Source organism: Rhinatrema bivittatum, chromosome 5 (genome assembly GCF_901001135.1).
Source record: "Rhinatrema bivittatum chromosome 5, aRhiBiv1.1, whole genome shotgun sequence".
Classification (NCBI taxonomy): Eukaryota; Metazoa; Chordata; class Amphibia; order Gymnophiona; family Rhinatrematidae; genus Rhinatrema; species Rhinatrema bivittatum.
The window spans coordinates 318983352-319004543 of NC_042619.1; the positions used below are offsets into that span (position 1 = coordinate 318983352).

General features: G+C 41.6%; 1 protein-coding gene across 1 annotated transcript in view; it reads right to left on the reverse strand.

The window, feature by feature from the left end:
- The window catches only part of WWC3 (WWC family member 3), a 319559-nt gene that overhangs the window by 111434 nt on the left and 186933 nt on the right, over positions 1 to 21192 (reverse strand). The window contains exons 9-10 of the mRNA XM_029604359.1: positions 6481 to 6723; positions 1677 to 1766 (exon numbers count right to left, since the gene is read on the reverse strand). Coding sequence (XP_029460219.1) covers positions 1677 to 1766; positions 6481 to 6723 — 333 coding nt within the window. The remainder of the gene's footprint in view (positions 1 to 1676; positions 1767 to 6480; positions 6724 to 21192) is intronic.

Genomic DNA, 21192 nt, shown 5'->3' on the forward strand with positions numbered 1-21192 from the left:
ACTCCTCCACTTAAATACCTGTACTCATTATTCTAGTACTCCCCTCCTGCTTCTGTGCTCCGTGCATGGTATCATGCATCTATGGGCATCAAAACATCTATGTTCTTGACAACAGCTCCACCCCTTCACTTCTGTGGCAGGGCAAATGTCATGTACAAACGTGGTAACATCACAACACCACGAGCCATAGTCAAATCAAGCACTGAAGAGAAAAGTGCACTGCTACAATGGTGGTGGTTTTTTGCATTATTTTAACTCTGCTGATGGTTTTTTTGGGAAATGAACTTCTGCTAAGTATTGGGGACTGTACCAAATGTGTTTTGATAGCTTTATATTCTGGGATGCCTGGCTGGTTTTGCATTAAAGGTAATCTTTCGTTGATGTGCAACGTCCAAATGCTAGTGCAGGTCACAGACATCTAGTGGGATGGGTGCAATGTGTTATTACGTGTATGCACTACCGCAGTGAAGATCGCATTTCTGGCAGGTAAATTTGAAATAGGTATAACCCAATGAAGGAAAAATAAAATCTACATCACACCACTCCCCAACTGGAATGCTGCTTGTAGCACATATCACCTTAATTTCAAGTTGTAACATCTTCAGGTAACCATGGGTACCACTGAATAAACAAGGATGCATAAATTTTAGTAGGCTCTAATGGGATAACAGCACATAATTTGTGATCTTTGGAGTCTGAATTCAACAAGTCCTTTTTAAAGATGAGGCCTACAATGGGTAAGCCAGCAGCTCATCCAGATTCTTTTAAGGATAGAAATTCAGTGTCATAGGTTTTACTGGTAACACTGAAAATGAAATTCAACAGGTACTACAGCGCTCAAAAATATAGCACATATGGTTTTAGGGCATTCAGCAATCTAACCATGGGGTATTAGCATGTAAGTACAAAACCTCTTTTACAAGCATCTTCATTTGATATTCGTCTTTTCTGATAGCTTAAGGGTGATCTACAAGCTGACACCTTAATATCAGGGTGATAAGAGCCCACCCCCTCCTCCAATTCCACTCCCCCTGTACACCTTAAATATATGACAATCCCACGTCATCTGCGTTTAGAGTGTGAATACATGAAATTGCAAGTGGAAGTCAGGACCATGCCCCTCCCACTTGGAGACAAAACCAGAGCATAGGAGTAACTATAGATTCAAAGTGAATTTCTAATCTCACCAAGTGTTTTAGGCTGAAAGAAAAAAAAACTTTTGGTTCTCAGGCATTATTTGTTTCAATCTATTAACTTATTTTCTTTTAAACCACATTTTTCTTTTGTAAAACAGACTGGGAAAGTTACAAAAGTCTCACTTAAGATTTTATGCCCTCTGGTAGGAAGGAGCCGATAAGTGAAATCTTTTGGAATCCTATAAAAACCTCATTTCCAGCTCCTATCTGCCGCAATCACTGAGGCAAAGAGTTTTAGTTTGACACACCAAAGTTTTGTCCCCCACTCAAAAAACATAGTTCACAAAAAAATATATATATATATTTTGCTATAGTCTTTCATTCCTGGCTTTGTAAGGCAGGATTTAGGCTGCTTTGCTCCTCCAGCACCACAGATCCCCCACATCCAAGATTTCGGGCCTGTTGAGCCTGCAAAAACTGAAAGGAGTTAAAAATTATGGTCATGCCCACAAAAGAAAGAAGAGAGCTGCATCGACTCACCTAGTTAGCTGAGTGTGTAAATAAGAAGTTAAGCGGGTGGCTTCTTCCAAATGCTTGCAGAGACAGTTTCTTTTTTCTTGCAGCATCAATCTATTTATTAAAGAAAAGGAAAAAAAATAAAGGCTGGAGATAAGGTAACCAGAGACATCTCCAGGGCCAGTCCTGGCTTTAACCTCAGTCACCCTGCCTTTTTTTGGCAGTATGTGTTCATAGTTGGAATGGGTTTTCAGGATATCCAAAATGAATATTCATGAGGTGGGCTTGGAAAGGAAGCAGCACGTGCAAAGCTAGCTCAATGTGGATATCCTGATCATCAGATTGAGCAGGCACTTCTCTAGGACCCTTTAATTAGTTACTTTGCAGGTAGCCTTAAAAAATGTTTTTTTTTCTTTGTGAGCCAATAACCTAAATTATAGGCAATCCTGCCATTCTCAGGCTGCCACGATTGTTTTCTTCAAATCTGCACAGCCAATATCCATAGGCTACATTTTCCCATACAAAAGTGGGATACACTAACATGATCAGCATCAGTGTTTGGGGTTCACCAAGTCCCTGAAGCCTTGAACAGGATAGCAGCTGCTTTAAAGGAACTTTATTCTGTTGTTCTAGGAGCAAAGGTCTCCTGTTTAAGGGAGCTAAAAACAAGGATGCTTTAAAAAAAAATGTATTAAAACTTATATTAAGCTTTTCTCTTTATTAGAACAACAAATCTGTTTAACACAAACTATATTTAATGCACAATATTGGTGATTGTACACATATTGTTCCACTCAGAAAAATCAAAGCCTATTGGGAAATGAACTGCAGCATTATATTCCGATACGCTCTTTTGAGATCTGAAGGTATGGAAATGTTAGCATTGCCTTCAGATGGCGAATATCGCTCCCAGTTTGTATGTAAAAGAGCCTCTCTTATGCTGCTCCGTAATGTGGCATTTGCTCCCAGTGCAGTTAAGGAAAGAATGTGATATCAAAATATTTAGAAAAGGCCTGAAAGCTTTATTGTTTCAGGATACTTTTAACTGATTTCATGTTTGGTCAAATGTATTGCATCTTATGAGTGTTTTAATTGTAACCCACCCCTGAACTACTTTTTGGGCTGGGTAGGATATACATTTTATAAATTACATTTATTAAATAAGGCCCAAACACAAAAAGTACAATTATTTACATGGGTCAACAGTGATTTATGCCCATAAACTGGCAGTCTGGAAATCGCCCTTCCTCGGTGTGGCAAAAATACGCACGGAATTCCACAACATACATTTAGAGAAACCAATACCAGGTGCACGACTAGGTTGGGGGAAAAAAAACAATGCATGGTTTGCACTGTAAAATGTGCACACTTTTTCCAGGGGGAAAAAAAAAAAAGTACTTGCTCAAAAAGCAAGTGCAATATCCACAGGTACTTTGTACATGTGTCAAGTTTAAAAGCAATAAGCGTCTTTTAAAGATGGTGCAAAGCCCGTAGGTAAAGACCGTCCATGCTCTTTTTCTCAAAGCAGACAATTTGAAGGCAGATTGTGGATGGGTTTACTAGTTAAGTGCATTCGCTGGCTGCAAGTTACGCAAAATATGGCAGAAAAGCTGATTTATGATCATCCAAGGAGAGTCTGTGCTGTTCCCTTATTAAGGCAACTGCATTGGCTCCCAGTTCAACAAAGGATACAGTTCAAGATCACGAGTTTAATACATAAGGGGGTTAGAGAACAGGGGTTGAGGTTATTTGCAGCAGTTGGTGACCATGTATAGACCAAATGAGATGTCTTCACTCAGCAACTGAGATTCTGTTTAGTGTTCCATCAGTTAAGGTAGTATCTAAGAGTGGAACTCAGTACTAAGGGAGTTAAGGATGGAGCCAAATTATTTACGTTTTTGAAAAAATTGTGAAATCCTGGTTATTCCCATGCTAGGCAGCAGTTATTTTTCTTGGTCTTTCTGGAGGTATTTGGTTTTAAGATGTTTTTATTTTGTAATATTTTAATTTGGTATTACTTTTATTTATTTGTGGTGTTTATTTACTTTGATTATGTTTTATTATGTATTGTTTTAAATTGTTATACACTGCACTGGCCAGGATTCTTCCCTGAGTGAGCAGTTAATAAAAATGGACAAATAAACTGCCCCCAAATAATCAATTCAAAAGTTTTTATTGATCAAGAGGCCAATATTCAAGCCATTTAGCTGGATAAATCACAAAGTTATCTGGCTAAATAGTATGTTTTGAATATCCCCAGTACTTATCTGGCTAAATCATATGACTAAAAGTTAACCGAATAAATAAGGAGTTTTTGGGAGGCAATCTGGGGCGAGGTTGAGTTTGCCAATAACTTATCTAGCTATCTCCATTATTTGGAGATAAGACATGGCTGATTATAGGTCTAAAGTTATCCGGACTTGTGCAGCCAGGTAGCGTTAGCCTTAACTGGCTATATTCAAAAGAATACAGCTGGTTAAATAGCCCTACTGATTTGGAAAAAAAAAAAAAAGTAGCTTGGGGGCCTAGCAGTCCAATCACTGCCCACGCGCTCAAGCTCAAAATTATGGGTCTTGCTGGCCGAGCCTTCAGCATCTTCCCCCCACCCTCCGCCCTCTACAAAACCCGTCAGGAATTAATCTGCCAAAGCTGAAGGGGTGTGAGACCAGCACCCTCCCCTCATTTACTATAAGGTAGCCAAAATTAGCCCTCTACTGCCATCCTCCTCCATTCCCATGCCCACCCCCATCCTAACGATCCTGGTACTGTGAAAATGTAAATCTTCAGCCCAGATCGCGGTATGCTGTTATCACAATCTGGGCCTGGCACTTTCTGTCTTGCTACGCGAGAACAGATAACTTTCAACCTAACCGGCGATATTCAAAAAAGACAGGTGGTTAGGTTTAACATTTCCCAGTTAAAAGGTAGCCAGATAACTTTGGAGGATATTCGGTGGGACATTTAACCTGCTGAATATCCAGGATAAATTATCTGACTAAATTTAGCTGAACAAGTTATCCATTCTACTTTTTTTGAATATTGGCTTTCATTTGCAGAATCCTTCAATGTACACCAAGAATTTGGAGTTCAAGGCTGCTTTCCACATGAAGAATCTGAAGAAAACACAGTCATCTTCTTTGGAGGGTAACACTTTATATACAGACCAAAACGGGTCCTGAACTGCAACGAATCTGCTATTGATCTGAACAGACTTGCAAATAAATTCAGCAAGTCTCATTTAAAAAAATACCCCAGTGGCAGGGTCCACAACCAGCACTGCGAAGGGACGATGAAATGCCAAGACCTGCAGAGTTGTTATAAATCCATCTCTACATCATTAAAAAACTAAAAAAAAAAAAAATCTTCAAAGCTGTTCTTTCTTGGGGACCATGAGAAGGGCTTGGGTGAGGCAAGCCAGGAAGATGAACTCTGTTCTCACACACACACACAAACAGGAACATAAATCTCATTCTGTTACCAAAATGGAAGACAATTCTGCAATAATCGTTTACGATTCAAGTATCTCGTGAAGTGTGTGTAAATCTAAAGCAACAAGACCAGCCAAAAACAATTCAGTTGGGAGAGAAATACAAACAATTATTAAGATTCCCCTCTTTTGTTCTGAAGTTTCATTTCATTTTGTCAGCTTCTCCTACTTAAGTTGTTCCCACTACAGTAAATCTAAGGGATCACCATCCATCACAACACCAATGCAGGCATCTCACTGCGATTCTTAAAGCCAAAACACAGCATCAATGCCTGAAGAACGGAATAGGAAAACAAAGCTATGCGAACTCATGAGGGCATGGTCATTATAAAAGATGCATGTAAGCATGGAACAGAAATAAGAGCCGATGACTTCAAGACGAGAGAAGCTAATGTTTGAAGGAATTATGCCAAGCATTACTGCTTCTTTAATCACTTGTGTATTCTTTATCATTGTTTGGCTTTACAGCCCTAGGTGAAATCAGAAGAAAATCATTTGTCCCAAGGACATAAAAATGTTGCATGCAAAGATAAAGAACACAACTGCAAACTTCTTACAGAATAGGCTATGCACAATGCTTTCTAAATGCTTAAGAGTGGGCTTTTTTCAGGAGAGAGTCACAATTCAGTCTGGTCCATCTAAAGCCCTCAAGATGGCACATGCAAAGCAACTCCATGCACCTCCAAAGTGAGTCCTTACTGTAGCTATGTTCAACCTGGACTCTATGCAGTGATTAGACGCTAGCTCCCAACTTTGAAACTGCATACCAAAAGTCATTAAAAAAGACTGAACCTTGGGTGGTAGACTTTCACCTATCCAGAGCTCAGGGATGATGGGAATAGAACTCCATATTTAAAATCCAAACTTAAAAAAAAAAAAATTCTGTTACTCTTACTCTAAAATTTGAAGCAGGTATCCCTAGATCAAACAGAAATGACTTTCTGCTCCTCTGTTTGAGAAGGATGAATACTATTTTCAAAGATATGATAAAAAAAAAAGGGACATTCCATATGTATATCATCAGTATGCCAATCTGTTTGAAAGAAAACCTGTTAAGGATGGTGATAAAATGAAGGTTTAGAGGCCAATCTAAATCATATGCATGACCAACCTATGGCTGTGCAATGTGCCTTTATCTTGCTAAAATGGTTGAACAGATCAAGCAAATAGGCCTAGTCTGCCATTTCTAATAAATAAAGAAAATATATAGCCACATATCAGCCACACCGTTTGGATTACCTCATTTAGATTTGCAGCAAAGCTAAATGAGGTGGATATTTTGCTGCAGTACAGCATCCAAATTTCAGCCTCGCCCTAAACTATTCTGTTAAATAGACAGACCTTTCAGTGGCCCCCTGAGCAGATGTAGACAGAGCTCTCTGGATTTCCTCTTCCAAGCGTCTCTTCTCCTTTTCCAAGTGCGCCACGTCCTCAGGGGTCCTTCCCTGCCGACTGATGAGCTGCAGGTCTTGAAGTAGGGCTTCTTTCTCCTTAATGAGCTGCAGACGGTCCCTGTCCGCTTCAGCCATTCCTGGCCAAGACTCATGGTCAAGTAAGGCCAGCTGCTGCTGGATACTGGACACTCTTGAGAGGGAAAGATAACAGGGGGGGGGGGGGGGTGAAAAAGCAATTCATGATAAAGAAAGTATATTAGAAAAACACCAGAATCTACATTACAAAAGCTGTCCTGAAGCAATTCCTAGGGTGATGAACAATCTTTCACTAAAGAGGGGGATAACAAACGTTCTAGGCATTAGTAAATGGATGAAAGGTCTTAAAAATGATTTTGATGCTTTGTGGGTTTCAGCCTCAGTAGCAGACCATGCCTGACTGATCTGAAACCAAAGCTCATTGAAAGTGAAAGTCTTATGGCACCAGCAGAGGGTGAAACGTGTTTCTAGCCAATTTTGCTTCCAAATTTATCGTGTCAATAAAAATAATTTATTTTCATTAGCATCATTCCATCCCATGCATGTATGGTTTTACACTAGTTCATTTGTATCCAAGTACAAATAAGTACTGTATTAATATTAGGTTGCTGCCAAGTACCACTTTGCCTGCTCTCTTCAACTGCATGCACCTGAGAGCTGAGCTAATTTACAGATGGTCTAATTCTAGTGAAGAGATTTAATACAAGATTCCAGCTACAATACATTAATTCTAATATCTACAGTATCATCAAGTTGCATGTACATCTTTAAAAATAATAAATTACCATTCAACTGAGCAGGTCAGAGCCTGGGTGAACTGGAGGTCCAGTGTACAGGATTAGGGAGGGAGAGACAGTGAGTCTCTAATTGTCAAACAGCAGCGCTTGGGAATGAATGGAGGTAGCAAAGGGACTGAGGAGGAAGGCCCCTCCCCCTTCCCTTTCAAAAAAAATCTATTGCCCAACTTCCATTGAAATATGCAAAAAATATAGGACTCCCTATTCAGTTTATCCGGCTAACTTTAGGACAGCTCTATGGGATAGCCAGAGTTAGCTGGATAACTTATCTGGCTAATGCAGTCCTCCATGGAATGCCTCTGGACTACCCCTGGAACGCTTCTCATTTATCCAGCCAAATTTTAACCAGACAAATAGTTATCTGGCTAGAATTTAGATGAATTAGGGGCCATATTTTCACTTAGCCAGACAACTTCTTCGTTATACAGCTAAATGCATTTGAATATAGACCATATAGTTATTTTGGGAGTGAGCCACACCATTATCTAAGTTCTTGTTTTCACATGGGTGTGTTATCAACAGTGTCCATCCTCTGCATTTTGTTGTTTGTAACTCTTTTAGAACACAGGACTAATGGCAATATTCGTACTGCAAAAAATGGATTCTTTGTAAGTTATACTTTGGCTAACTTTTATGTGGACGCAATAACAAAGATGCTGTACAAGAAGTTTCAAAACCATACATGTCCTTTCTGAAAGAGAGACCATAATAGCCTCGAAAGTGAATGTATCATAGCCTTCTTAAGAACTTAAGAACATACCATACTGGGTCAGACCAAGGGTCCATCAAGCCCAGCATCCTGTTTCCAACAGTGGCCAATCCAGGCCATAAGAATCTGGCAAGTACCCAAAAAATAAGTTTATTTCATATTCCTGTTGTTATTAATAGCAGTGGCTATTTTCTAAGTCAACTTAATTAATAGCAGGTAATGGACTTCTCCTCCAAGAACTTATCCAATCCTTTTTTAAACACAGCTACACTAATTGAACTAATCACATCCCCTGGCAACAAATTCCAGAGTTTAATTGTGCATTGAGTGAAAAAGAACTTTCTCAGATTAGTTTTAAATGTGCCACATGCTAACTTCATGGAGTGCCCCCTAGTCTATTATCTGAAAGACTAAAGAACCGATCTAGATCTCTCATGATTTTAAACACCTCTATCATATCCCCCCTCAGCCGTCTCTTCTCCAAGCTGAAAAGTCCTAACCACTTTAGTCTTTCCTCATAGGGGAACTGTTCCATTCCCCTTATCATTTTGGTCGCCCTTCTCTGTACTTTCTCCATCACAATTATATCTTTTTTGAGATGTGGCGACCAGAATTGTACACAGTATTCAAGGTGGGGTCTCACCATGGAGCGATACTGAGGCATTATGACATTTTCCGTTTTATTCACCAATTCCCTTCCTAATAATTCCCAACATTCTGTTTGCTTTTTTGACTGCCACAGCACACACTTACAGGTTAATTACAAGGACTGAAATACAATATGAGGATTTTTAGGTCATCAGAACCAGAATATCTTTTTTGTATGGTGAGTTGTACAGGGTAATGCCCTAGTTCTGTTCTGTACTCATTGCTGGGGGTCGAGGGGGTTCCTGTGGATGCAGAGTACATGTTTACATTTAGCCCCATGATGGTCACATGTTCAATGTGTCACGCATGTGAGAAGCATCTGTCAGGTGTGTCCCAGCCGAAAAAAGGTTGAGAACCACTGGTTTAGATTAATCTGGTTGCATTGGTCTCGTCTACTGATGTTTGTTACCTAGCGTTCTGGAGCTTTTGTAGGTTCTCATGCCTGTTAAAGAACTATCAAGGAAGCTGATGAGATACACAAGCTTTTGAGATGTTGAAGTCTGCATCTTTATTTTGTACCCTAGACAAATTAGTATGACAGAGTTTTACAAAAAAACTTTCTTCTGGGAGGCTGAAATACCAGGATTTATAAACAAAATCACTGAAGAATATTCCAGAAAAAATCTTCATTATTCAACCAAGTAAAAATCAGTGTATCCAAATAGATATGACAGAAGTGTAAGTCCTCCAACACGAATCATGTTTCGCTGCTAGGCTTCATCAGGAGGGACAAGTCTATCAAATACAAATGTTAAACATTGACTGAATGATTAGAAGTATTGGAGTCCCTTTAAGTCAACAAGGATATATTACAAGCATGTTATAAGAACATAAGAACATAAGAAAATGCCATAATAACATAAGAAAATGTCAGACCAAGGGTCCATCAAGCCCAGCATCCTGTTTCCAACAGTGGCCAATCCAGGTCATAAGAACCTGGCAAGTACCCAAAAACTAAGTCTATTCCATGTTACCATTGCTAATGGCAGTGGCTATTCTCTAAGTGAACTTAATAGCAGGTAATGGACTTCTCCTCCAAGAACTTATCCAATCCTTTTTTAAACACAGCTATACTAACTGCACTAACCACATCCTCTGGCAACAAATTCCAGAGTTTAATTGTGCGTTGAGTAAAAAAGAACTTTCTCCGATTAGGTTTAAATGTGCCCCATGTTAACAATCCTTAGGAGTTTTAAATGTGCCCCATGTTAACAATCCTTAGGAGTGTATATGCAGGGGCGGATTCCCGATGACGACTGGCCCGGGGATTCGCCGCCCAGGCCGGCCAAGGAGATACCACGTGGTCTGTCAAGTGCGGCTCTGTCACAGCCGCGCTCGGCAGACCACGTGACTAGAGCAACCGGCCCACCGGGGGATGCCCGATCCCCCGACAGGCCAATCCGCCCCTGTGTAAATGCGCGTGGCAAGCAAACAAATACACTGGAAAAAGGAGAGGAGTCAGGGCATGTCTGGGGCATTCCAAAGCAAGGCCATATTTATTTCTGCTCTTGATAAGGTACAAGTCTGAAGAAAACTTTTATGTCAAAAACCATTGGGTGAGGAGTCTGGGCAAACAAAGGGGAGTGCAGGCTGTAGAACCTGAGGGGTCTAGATGACAGAGGTAGGCTGGGCAAACTGGTGGACTCATTGGTCAAACTGCCTATTTCCTTCATGCGCGCATGTTTTAATATCTGCTTACCTGTGCGCATTAAAATTGACAAATTCTTAAGGGAGATATACAATTTATGTTTGCTCATGTAGCCACTTAAAATTAGGAGCACACGTGTGTGCCTGGAGTATTTTAAGAAATATGCGCACAACTGCGTGATTTAAAATTCTAGAGTATGGGCGTCTGTGCGCTCATTTTAAAGTTACAGTCTTAAAATAATACATTTAATATACTGTATTTCTCTCTATATAGCTCTATATATATCTATATGTCTATAGATATATACACACATATATATCTATAGACATATATATATATATATATATATATATATATATAAATATGGCTCTGGAGATTTCTATAACTATGAGGGCTGTTTTCAAAGCAATTTCTGCCTCTAAAATACAATGCATGTATTTTTACCCAAGGCCAAAAATTTGCAGGATTAGGTTGGGGAAGGGAGAGTACGTGCGGGGATTTTTGTTTAAAGTCCTGCATGGACTTTAAACAAAAATCCCCGCACGTACTCTCCCTTCCCCAACCTAATCCTGCAAATTTTTGGCCTTGGGTAAAAATACATGCATTGTATTTTAGAGGTTCTTAGTGCCTGGATTCTTAGTGCCTGGATTGGCCACTGTTGGAAACGGGATGCTGGGCTTGATGGACCCTTGGTCTGACCCAGTATGGCATGTTCTTATGTATGCCTGCAGACTAATCTTCAAAGGGAAACTCCCTATGCGTGTAAAAGACTTTTACACGCATAGGGAGTTTCCCTTTGAAGATTAGTCTGCAGGCATACATAAGAACATGCCATACTGGGTCAGACCAAGGGTCCATCAAGCCCAGCATCCCGTTTCCAACAGTGGCCAATCCAGGCACTAAGAACCTGAATTAGAATTATGAATTAGATATAGATATCTAATTCATAATGTTTGGAGGTACCCGGACAAAAACCGAGATCATAACATTGCCTATTCCCCTAGCTAATTTTTTGTTCAGTAAATCATTATCTGCATAAAATGTACCTGGTTAGAAGTCAGTGCTAAGGAGTGCTCATGGGGCACATTTCACTTTCTCCAGACAGCGCTGGTATTCAGTGCTTCCCAGACAAAGTTAGCTGGATAAGTTTGGTCGGACCTGTCCTGAAGTTACATGGAGGACTTTATCCAGGTATATTCAATGGAACACTTATCCGTGAACCTGTTAATTGACTTCTGCAATTGAAATCACACTTGCCTGTGCTCTGTAGTTTTTGGATGGGAGGTCTGGGTGAACGGGTGGGTTTCAAGGTACTGAAGGGTCTAGCAAACTGATCATTTCCTGTGCGCATGCAAGCATAGTTAGAAGCGAAGTACAAGCATACTTTATAAAATGCCTACCTCCGCGTTTAATTCATGGTCATTGCGTGCACACTGTTATAATTATTACATGCATATAATATATGCATGCACAATTTTATTAAATCGGTAGAGAAAGTAGGCATATTACTGCATTACAAATGTACATGTGTAGTGAAAAAGCACACACTTTCAGGTCAGAAATATGCAGTATTTTATAATCCGTATAGCTCTTGCCACACAATTTATAAAATACTAGCATAAATTTCCGTAGGCCCACTTACATGTGCACATGGTGCACTGCAGACAGGTTTGTAAGTTAGACTTGTAATGCCTCATAAATCACGCTCATCTGCAGGAAGAACAACGTCCTAGGCATCTTGCCCACTCTGATGCTAACAAGAGCTGCAGGGTCATACATTCCACATTTTGGTTTCGGATTATTGCTTTCCTGGCTTGAAAGAGAATTATCATCTCACCTGAATACCACATTGATAACATGTTATTGAATGGTTAGAGCAGAGAGAGCGTGAAAACACAAAGGCAAAATTTAACAAAGGCTGTAAAACTGAGGGCAGTTTAGTTGTGGCAACATTACGCCTGCATTAACAATGAAGGAATAGTGATCATCACCGTGTTAATGTACTGAGCACTTAAACTCCAACTTTATGCAGAAAATATGTGCATGTGGAGCAGAAGGGATTGCAATTTATAAAAAGCAAATTCAATTTTGTGTAAACAGCAAAATAATAATAATAATAATAAATCAATTAATATCTAGCAGGAAGGACCATCATGACCTCAAATAGATGCATGAAGATCAGTATATTCAATAACTGGCTTTCCTTTCGTGTGATTGTTTTTTGTTTTTTTTGTTTTTTTTTTTCATAGTCAAGAGTAATCAAATACCAGATATTGCTTATACAGAGTTGCTCTTTTTCATCCCAAATGTGGCTTCCAGTTACATTGCTAATCCAACAGGAAAGCAACCCCTCCTCGCTGCGCTTCCTCTGCTCCTCCCCACCCTGGAGCCTTTTTCTGAGCTCAGGAAATGCACGTAAGGAAACCTGCTGGTTTCCCAGCAGTTGAGAAACCCAGTGCTGGAATGTAAAGCTGCAGCCTAATCACCAGGGGAACTGGGACGGCCCATAAGCTATTGCGAAGGACGTTCAGCAAACCAGAGTGCTAGTTAATTTTATAAAGCAGCCTTCCAGGCTGTCTCCCCACACTGCCTCTCTAAAGGTCTGAAAATCCACCATCCCATTTGGGTGCACATAGGCAGACCTATTTCAAAGAAAGGTAGGTCAGTAAGACACCATTTTGCTAGCAAACATCAGCAGTCTTAAATTTGTCCATCCTCAACGTGGCTCGATGTCCATGCCTCCTCCCAAGCCCAGATTTAGGCCCAGACATATTCCTCTGGTGTGGCTCTGTAGACTCTCTCTTCCTCCACTCCTCTTCCCCCTGGAATTACTTTCTTCTTAATTTTATATATCAGGAAATAAAAGAGTTTCTAACCTTTGGTGTCTGGCTTGATGGCTCAGTGTTATTTGTCTCTCATTCCTTTGTTTTCTCTCTCGTGTTCTTCTCCATTTATCTTTTCTCTTTCAGTTCTCTCTCTCTCTCCCTTCCTTCAGCAGCAGGTGCTTTAATACTTTCTCTTCCCTCCCCTTCTCCTGCATTTTTCCTATTCATCTGCTTTCACTGTCCTTCCTCTTGTTTCTCCTGTACTCTCTCCTCCACTCCTTATCCCTCCCATTCTACATCACCACCCTGAACTCCTTCCCCACCCAGGGTCTTCTTCCTCCTCCCCATATCCTTTTCTCCCCTATTCCCTTGCTCTGATCTTCTCCTATTGCCTTCCCCCTCCCCCAACGTGTTCTCCCCTCTCTACCCCCAACTTTTGGCCTCTCCTTTCTCTTCCCCACCTTGTTCTTCCTCTTCTCCCCCCCCCCCCTCAACTCTTGCTCTCTTCTCTGGCTAGGTCTTCTCACTCCCCCCACATTTTTCCCTCCTTTGCTTGCCCCCCCTATTTTCACATCCTCCTTTTGGCTCCCTCCCTCTCACACACACACACCCCTCCCCTAAACACTTCTTGCTCTCTTTTCTCACTGAACCCCTCACACACACAGGTTCTCTTGTTCTCTCTTCTCTTTGGTCCCCACCCACACTTCCCAAGAGCATGTTTAGGTCAGGGGAGGAAAGGTCTGCCTGTAGATTGCATTTTTCAAATCTATGCATGAATTCTACCTACCCAAAAAGCCGGCTCAAATGACAGCATATGCTTTGTACCCATGGCAGTATCAGAGTAAAAGCCTGAGTACTTTCCTTTTGAATCAGTGCAAAAACCATGGGTAAAAGGTACATGTGGACTTTGCACCAATGCCAGCAGTGTGAAGGACTGTCCCCTAAAACCTGCTGGGTCTTTTCTCTGTCAAGGCCCTGCACATCAAATCTCCTCTTCCCCCCCCCCCCCCCCCCCCCCCACTTTTGCAAAGATAATTTTATCCTTTCCGATTCCCCCATCCTAACTCCCCCTCCCCACACACAAACAGTATATTCACACGCCGCACAGTTTATAAAACACTAGCATTAATCTCTGCACATCCGCCTGCAAATGCAGTACAGCGAATAAGTTTGAAAGCTAGGCTTCCTCATTGCAAGCCATCTGGGGACAAGGAAATATCGACCGCACCTGAATGTAATCTGTTTTGAAGTGCCTGAAAGGTGGAACATAAGTCAAATAATCAAATATAAAAAGTGCCAAAACAAAATGATGCACACAGGAAAACAAAATGATGGAAAAGTCAAATCCAAAACAAAATCATAACAGCTTTTTTTTTCTGTGCACACCTCTAATGCTTCCCCCTCTACTTCATCTCTTTAACAACCTCAATGTGAGCGACAAATGGGCAATCAAATGATGCAAGAACGTCATTAGACCTAGAACAAGCTCCGAGAATCATGGCATAACCAGTAGCAGGCTTCTTCCAGCACATGCTAAAAGACAGGAAACAGAGAGTAGGATTAAATGGACAATTTTCTCAGTGGAAAGGAGTGGGCAGTGGATTGCCTCAGTGATCTTACTTTTCAATATATTTATAAATGATCTGGAAAGAAAGACGACGAATGAAATAATCAAATTTGCAGATGACACAAAATTGTTCAGGGTAGTTAAATCACAAGCAGATTGTGATAAATTGCAGGAAGACCTTGTGAGACTGGAAAATTGGGCATCCAAATGGCAGATGAAATTTAATGTGGATAAGTGCAAGGTGATGCATATAGGGAAAAATAACCCATGCTATAATTACACAATGTTGGGTTCCATATTAGGTGCTACAACCCAAGAAAGAGATCTAGGTGTCATAGTGGATAACACATTGAAATCGTCGGTGCAGTGTGCTGCGGTAGTCAAAAAAGCAAACAGAATGTTGGGAATTATTAGAAAGGGAATGGTGAATAAAACGGAAAATGTATAATGCCTCTGTATCGCTCCATGGTGAGACCGCACCTTGAATACTGTGTACAATTCTGGTCACCGCATCTCATAATTGCGATGGAGAAGGTACAGAGAAGGGCTACCAAAATGATAAGGGGAATGGAACAGCTCCCCTATGAGGAAAGACTAAAGAGGTTAGGACTTTTCAGCTTGGAGAAGAGACGGCTAAGGGGGGATATGATAGAGATGTTTAAAATCATGAGAGGTCTAGAACGGGAATCTGTTATTTACTCTCGGATAATAGACTAGGGGCACTCCATGAAGTTAGCATGGGGCACATTTAAAACTAATCAGAGAAAGTTCTTTTTTACTCAACGCACAATTAAACTCCGGAATTTGTTGCCAGAGGATGTGGTTAGTGCAGTTAGTATAGCTGTGATTAAAAAAGGATTGGATAAGTTCTTGGAGAAGTCCATTACCTGCTATTAAGTTCACTTAGAGAATAGCCACTGCCATTAGCAATGGTAACATGGAATAGACTTAGTTTTTGGGTACTTGCCAGGTTCCTATGGCCTGGATTGGCCACTGTTGGAAACAGGATGCTGGGCTTGATGGACCCTTGGTCTGACCCAGTATGGCATTTTCTTATGTTCTTATGCTAATTTGTTTTGGGATATTATATCAATATTCTGTAGATTTCAAACATAGCTCCTGCCTGGAGAATCCTGCATGTTCCTCTAAAATTGGTTTTTAAGAGTAAATTATCTTAAAAGCAAATTAGCTGCTTCACCCTTTACAAAATGCCACTCTGCAAAAGTCTGTATTCTTTGCGGCTGGAAAGTTTGTTTCATATTACATGTTAACACAGTCATGACTTGTTTTCATTTGTACACTAAAGTATTTAACATTCAAATATTCCAACTTTGCTGTGGGCAAGGTGCATATTTAGTAAATTAAAAGATGGCAGCCATTTAGTATTTTGAAATGAAACCGATGGGGCTCTTTCATTTAATTTTTTTTTCTTTATAGACCGCCCGTTCGTTTATATTAACCGCCCAAAGCAGCAGACATAAAAAACCCAAAACAAAACCCCATATCCAGTTAAAAGTCTGTGACGGAAAAACTAAAACATGATAAAAATACAGGATAAAAATAAAATGTCAAAAGAAGGTACCACAATCCTTCAAACAAAAAAAACCCCAACCATTAAGCCCGCCCACCCCATTAGAATGCCAGAATATTAAAAGAAAAAAAAGGCATGCCCACTGCCCACCTCATATGAAACCACCAACCCCAATCTAAAATAAATCTCCTTCAGATCACCAACCAGAAGCTAATCCTTGACCAAGGAACCAAAAATAAGATGATTAGGCGCATTAAACCTTGAACAAATTAGATCTGAGAGAAGAATCTCTCCGACCATGTCTAGAAATTACTGGACATGGACGGAGAGAGGCTGGCCCCTATTGCACCAATTTATGAAAACCTGGTTTTGGCCAGTTGTACCTTCTGTTTTCAGGACATGGAAAGATAAGTGGTTGGCCCTTCTCTCTCAACTATGGGATGACGATATTTTCATGGATTTTTCTTGGTTTTGAGCTTGGTTTGGAATTGCGTGCTTCCTTTTTTCAGCTGAGGGCAACTCTTGAGCAACATTTTAATCTGGCTGAGCCATGACAGCTAAATGAAGTAGAAAAGTACCTGAGTGATCTGGGAGCTAAAAGAAAAGATTGCCCTACTGTACAGAGGTATCCTCACGGGAAAATAGGGCCTTACCACCTTGAACTCCTTGATCGAGGGTTGGAATATAGATTTGGGGGTAAATCTAGACACTACAGCCTGGCAAAACATCTGGCAAGCTGCACACCATGCATCGATCTGTATGCGGTGAACTGAATTAATGGTCAAATTATTACACAGGACATACTGCATGCCAATATATTACTCTAAATTCTTACCTAGGGCAAGTCCTTTATGTTGGCGCAGGTATAGGAAGGGAGGCTCTTATGTGGTGGTCCTACCCGGTGTTGCGAATGTACTGGTTGCAGATTACACTGGAAATAGCCGATATATTGGGTATTCCTGTGACTATTACACCTTTGTTGGTGCTTCTGGGGAGATGGGCTGGCTCGTTAAATTAGTAACTCAACTTTTATTAGCCACTAGACTCACATTTGTTACCTTTTAGAAGTTTAGCCCCAGTATAGATTATTGGAGAACCCAAGTGCATGTAGTGGCGGATCTTGGAAAAACTTTGTTACACCTTGATGGTCAGTCCTTTAAATACAATGCGATATAGGACATTTATTATCAACATTATGCTTAACCTCTACCTCTATCTGTATTAAAAATGTCTCATTTATAAACCTATGACTCTTATTTGCTTGTACACTTTGGTGTTTTTCCCTGCCTATTTTAGTAAATGTCTTGTTTTTGTATTTCATTGCTTGTATGCCTGGAAAAATGATTAAATAAAGAGTTATAAAAAAAATAAAAATAAGACTCCAACCTAATGTCAAGAGGTGCTACGTTCCATCATTGTAGAGCGTTTATAGACAACAACCTAACAAAAAATTTAGCTTTACAAATATCCCAAGCTGATGGAACCAGCAATAATATTCCCCCTGGCTTGATCTACACATGAATCCTGGTCGATACCAGCTCAATCTAAATGGCCAGCTCTGTTAGCCCTCATTGTCTTAAATTTAAACCTTGTACAAGACACTGCAGGGAGCCAATGCAGTTCACAAAGAGCAGCACTAGTCTTCCTTGGACATCCAAAAAAGCTCTGGCATATTCTGGATTACTTGAAGCCAATGTGTGCATCTCGTCAGATGATTCACGTAAAGGCTTTTACAACAATCCAGCAAGCAATGACAGTCACCAGCATTAGTATTAAATGCCATGAGGTCCAAAAGGTGATAAAGCTTCTGCACCTGCCAGAGTTTTAGAAAAGCATTTTGAGTAGCCAAAGAGAAATGAAACTCTAGCTCAAAAACTAGGCACCAAGATCTCTCACCTTTGAAGAATAAGGAAGTAGTGGGAGGGGCACATCTATATTAAAAACCAAAAGAAAGGGACTCTACTCTGTTAATTCTCAAAATTTGTTTTCTGTTAATTCAGAACTAGGAGGCCTCTTAAAAACCAGTCAGAAACGTCTTTTAATCCTCTATTAAGAAAGCAGACTGCAGCCACTAGATCTTGTCCGACTGGAACCAGTAACTGGATATTGTCTGTATAGAGGAACCCTGTCATGCCAAGCACTGGCGGTTCTATAATAAGGCAGGGTGAGGCTACTTCAGGCAGCAGAATTTTGAAGAGGCAAAAAGTGCCCCTTCAAAATTCTGCCCAGCCCCCGCCTCCCACAGCCTTGGGGCAGCTGCCGCTGCTCTCACTGCTACTCCCTCCTTCCTGCCACGTGACTGTCATCTCCTCCTCATTCACATCCAAGTGGCCAGGAAAAAGTCACCTGGGCTGCGCGGGTGCTTTCTCAGTCCACCCGGAGTTTTCTCACATTGGCCCAGAGACCCGGCAATTTGTTTAGAATTCCGGAGTCTCCGGGCCAAATCCGGAGAGTTCCCAACTATGAAAATGGTGCCAGTCATCCATTGTCTCTACCATGTGACGGGCTGGCCAGTGGCACCAGTAGCCCCGACCCCCCTCAAGACTCACAAAAACCCCTGGTGGTCCAGCGGGGGCCCAGGAGTGATCCGCTGCTCCCGGGCCATCGGCTGCCACTAACTAAAATGGCCATACCTGGGATATTTTGAATTCCAGCCACCCTGAGATTGTCATGGATTAGCAGGGGGGGGTGTTATACACTGACAATTTCACTCTCACACACACACATACTCATTCTCCCATAACACTCACTCTTATTCTCACACACACATGCTAGATCTCTTCTCTCCCTCTTTCACACACATGCCTGCTTGCTCACATATAACCATTCTCTCTCATACATGCTCACACCTTCCCAGTCTCTCACACACATTCCCGTACATACTCTCTCACTCACTCTCATATACAAGCTAAATCATCATCTCTCCCCCCATTCTGAATCTGCCACGAGCAGCAGCTTCTTCCTTCTCCTTTAGGCCTGAGGGCAGCAGCATCCTCCTCCTCCTCCTCCTGAGGCACTGAGGAGCTGGTCTGGGGCTGTCATGGCCCATGTTGGAAGATTCCAGGGTCCTGGGATTTCCTCGCTTTGATTTGTGGCTGCTGGGCAGGCAGAGAGGTGCTGGTGGGGAGAGGCTGGAGGCCGAAATTGACTATTCCTAGCAGCCGTGACCACCGCGGTTGAGAAAGAAGGCAGCAGCCAGCTGATCAGGACTGCAGTAAGGGTTCCCTGCCCTGCTGCTCCAAAGGGAAGTGGCCATCAGCCCATGGTAGTGAAGGAAGTGACACGAGAGGAGGGGCAGGACGTGATCATTGTGTGTGAAGTGGAATTGCCGTGGTCATTGTCAGTGTTACAGCAGCAGCTGCCACTGCTCTCACTGCTATTTCCTCCTTCCTGCCATGTGACTGTCATCTCCTCCTCATTCACATCCAAGTGGGCAGGAAAAAGTCACCTGGGCTGCACGGGTGCTTTCTTGGTTTTCTCACATTGGCCCAGAGACCCGGCAATTTGTTTAGAATTCCGGAATCTCTGGACCAAATCCGGAGAGTTCCCAGCCATGAAAATGGCACCAATCATCCACTGCCTCTACCATGTGTCAGGGGCTGGCTAATGACACTGGTAGCCTCCTGTCATGTGGTAGGATCTAAAAGCCACTGGCGCCATTTTGGTGGCAGCTGAAGGCCTGGAAGCGGCAGATCACTCCTGGGACCTCCACTGGACCACAAGGGGTTTTCGTGAGTCCTGGGGGGGGGTATTTTATTTAAATTTGGGGGGGGCTGCATGTGGTCCCCGCCTCAGGCAGCACATTGCCTTGAGCCCCCCTGATGCCAAGTCCACAAATAATGCCTCCCCACAGGTGCATAAATATATTAAACAAGGGGGACAACTATGAACCCCGAAGGATTCCACATTCCGTAAATTCTGCCACTACAATATGGTGCACAAGGAGAGTAGTTTTCAAAGACATTTTCACAAGTAAATCAATGTTTATGCTCAGAAATTTCCCACTCCGTTTGCAGGTTAACTCACGCACATATGCCACATTTGTGTGTACACTTATCTGGGCAGAGTGGAGGTAGAGTTGAGGAGTTCAGACAACGCACAAAGTACTTTTAGATTATATACGGAAAATTATGCGGACATTTTAGCAAGATTTGCAGGGATAATTCTGCACACTTTGAAAATTGGTGTAATTTATGCATGATGTTACAAAATTACCCCCTAATGGGTCTATGCATTAAAGCTTAGCAAGCATGATACATTAGTTCTTCAGAACCTATAAAAATAAGCACATACCCACATGGAAAAGAAGGAATGTCACATGCAAATGAGGTTCTAGTGGATGCAAGCAAAATAGCATGATATGCTCTCTTCCAGACGTTATTTAGCATACACTTGTTAACTATGAAAATGTACCTTTACCAAGCACATGTAGATCTGTCAGCTGCCTGTGAAAAACCCTATGCTAAATTAACTGGTGAAACTGGTTTGTGGGGCAAGGATATCCTCTCCCCAGCTGCCAAGCAACCAGACAGCCAATAGCCATCAGACATCCACCTCGCTAACCCTTTCAGAAAGAAGCTTCCTTCTATCCATACTAATATGAAACTCTAACCCTCCCCTCCATCTGGAATGGTGGCTTACAATTACGGAGAGTCTGGCTCTTAATGAACAGAAGGATATGAGAACCTCTGGCTCTTAATGAACAGAAGGATATGAGAACCTTCTTGCCCACACCACTTCAGCTGCTGAACGACACTAGTAGATAGCGTTTCACCTGTCACATGGCAAGCCCTCATTCCAGAGGGGTTAGAGGGGGCTTTGGTGATGTGGATGTCTGATAGCCATAGTGAGGGTCATCTGATGCACTCAGGACAGCTGATATCTATCAGAGGAGTGTG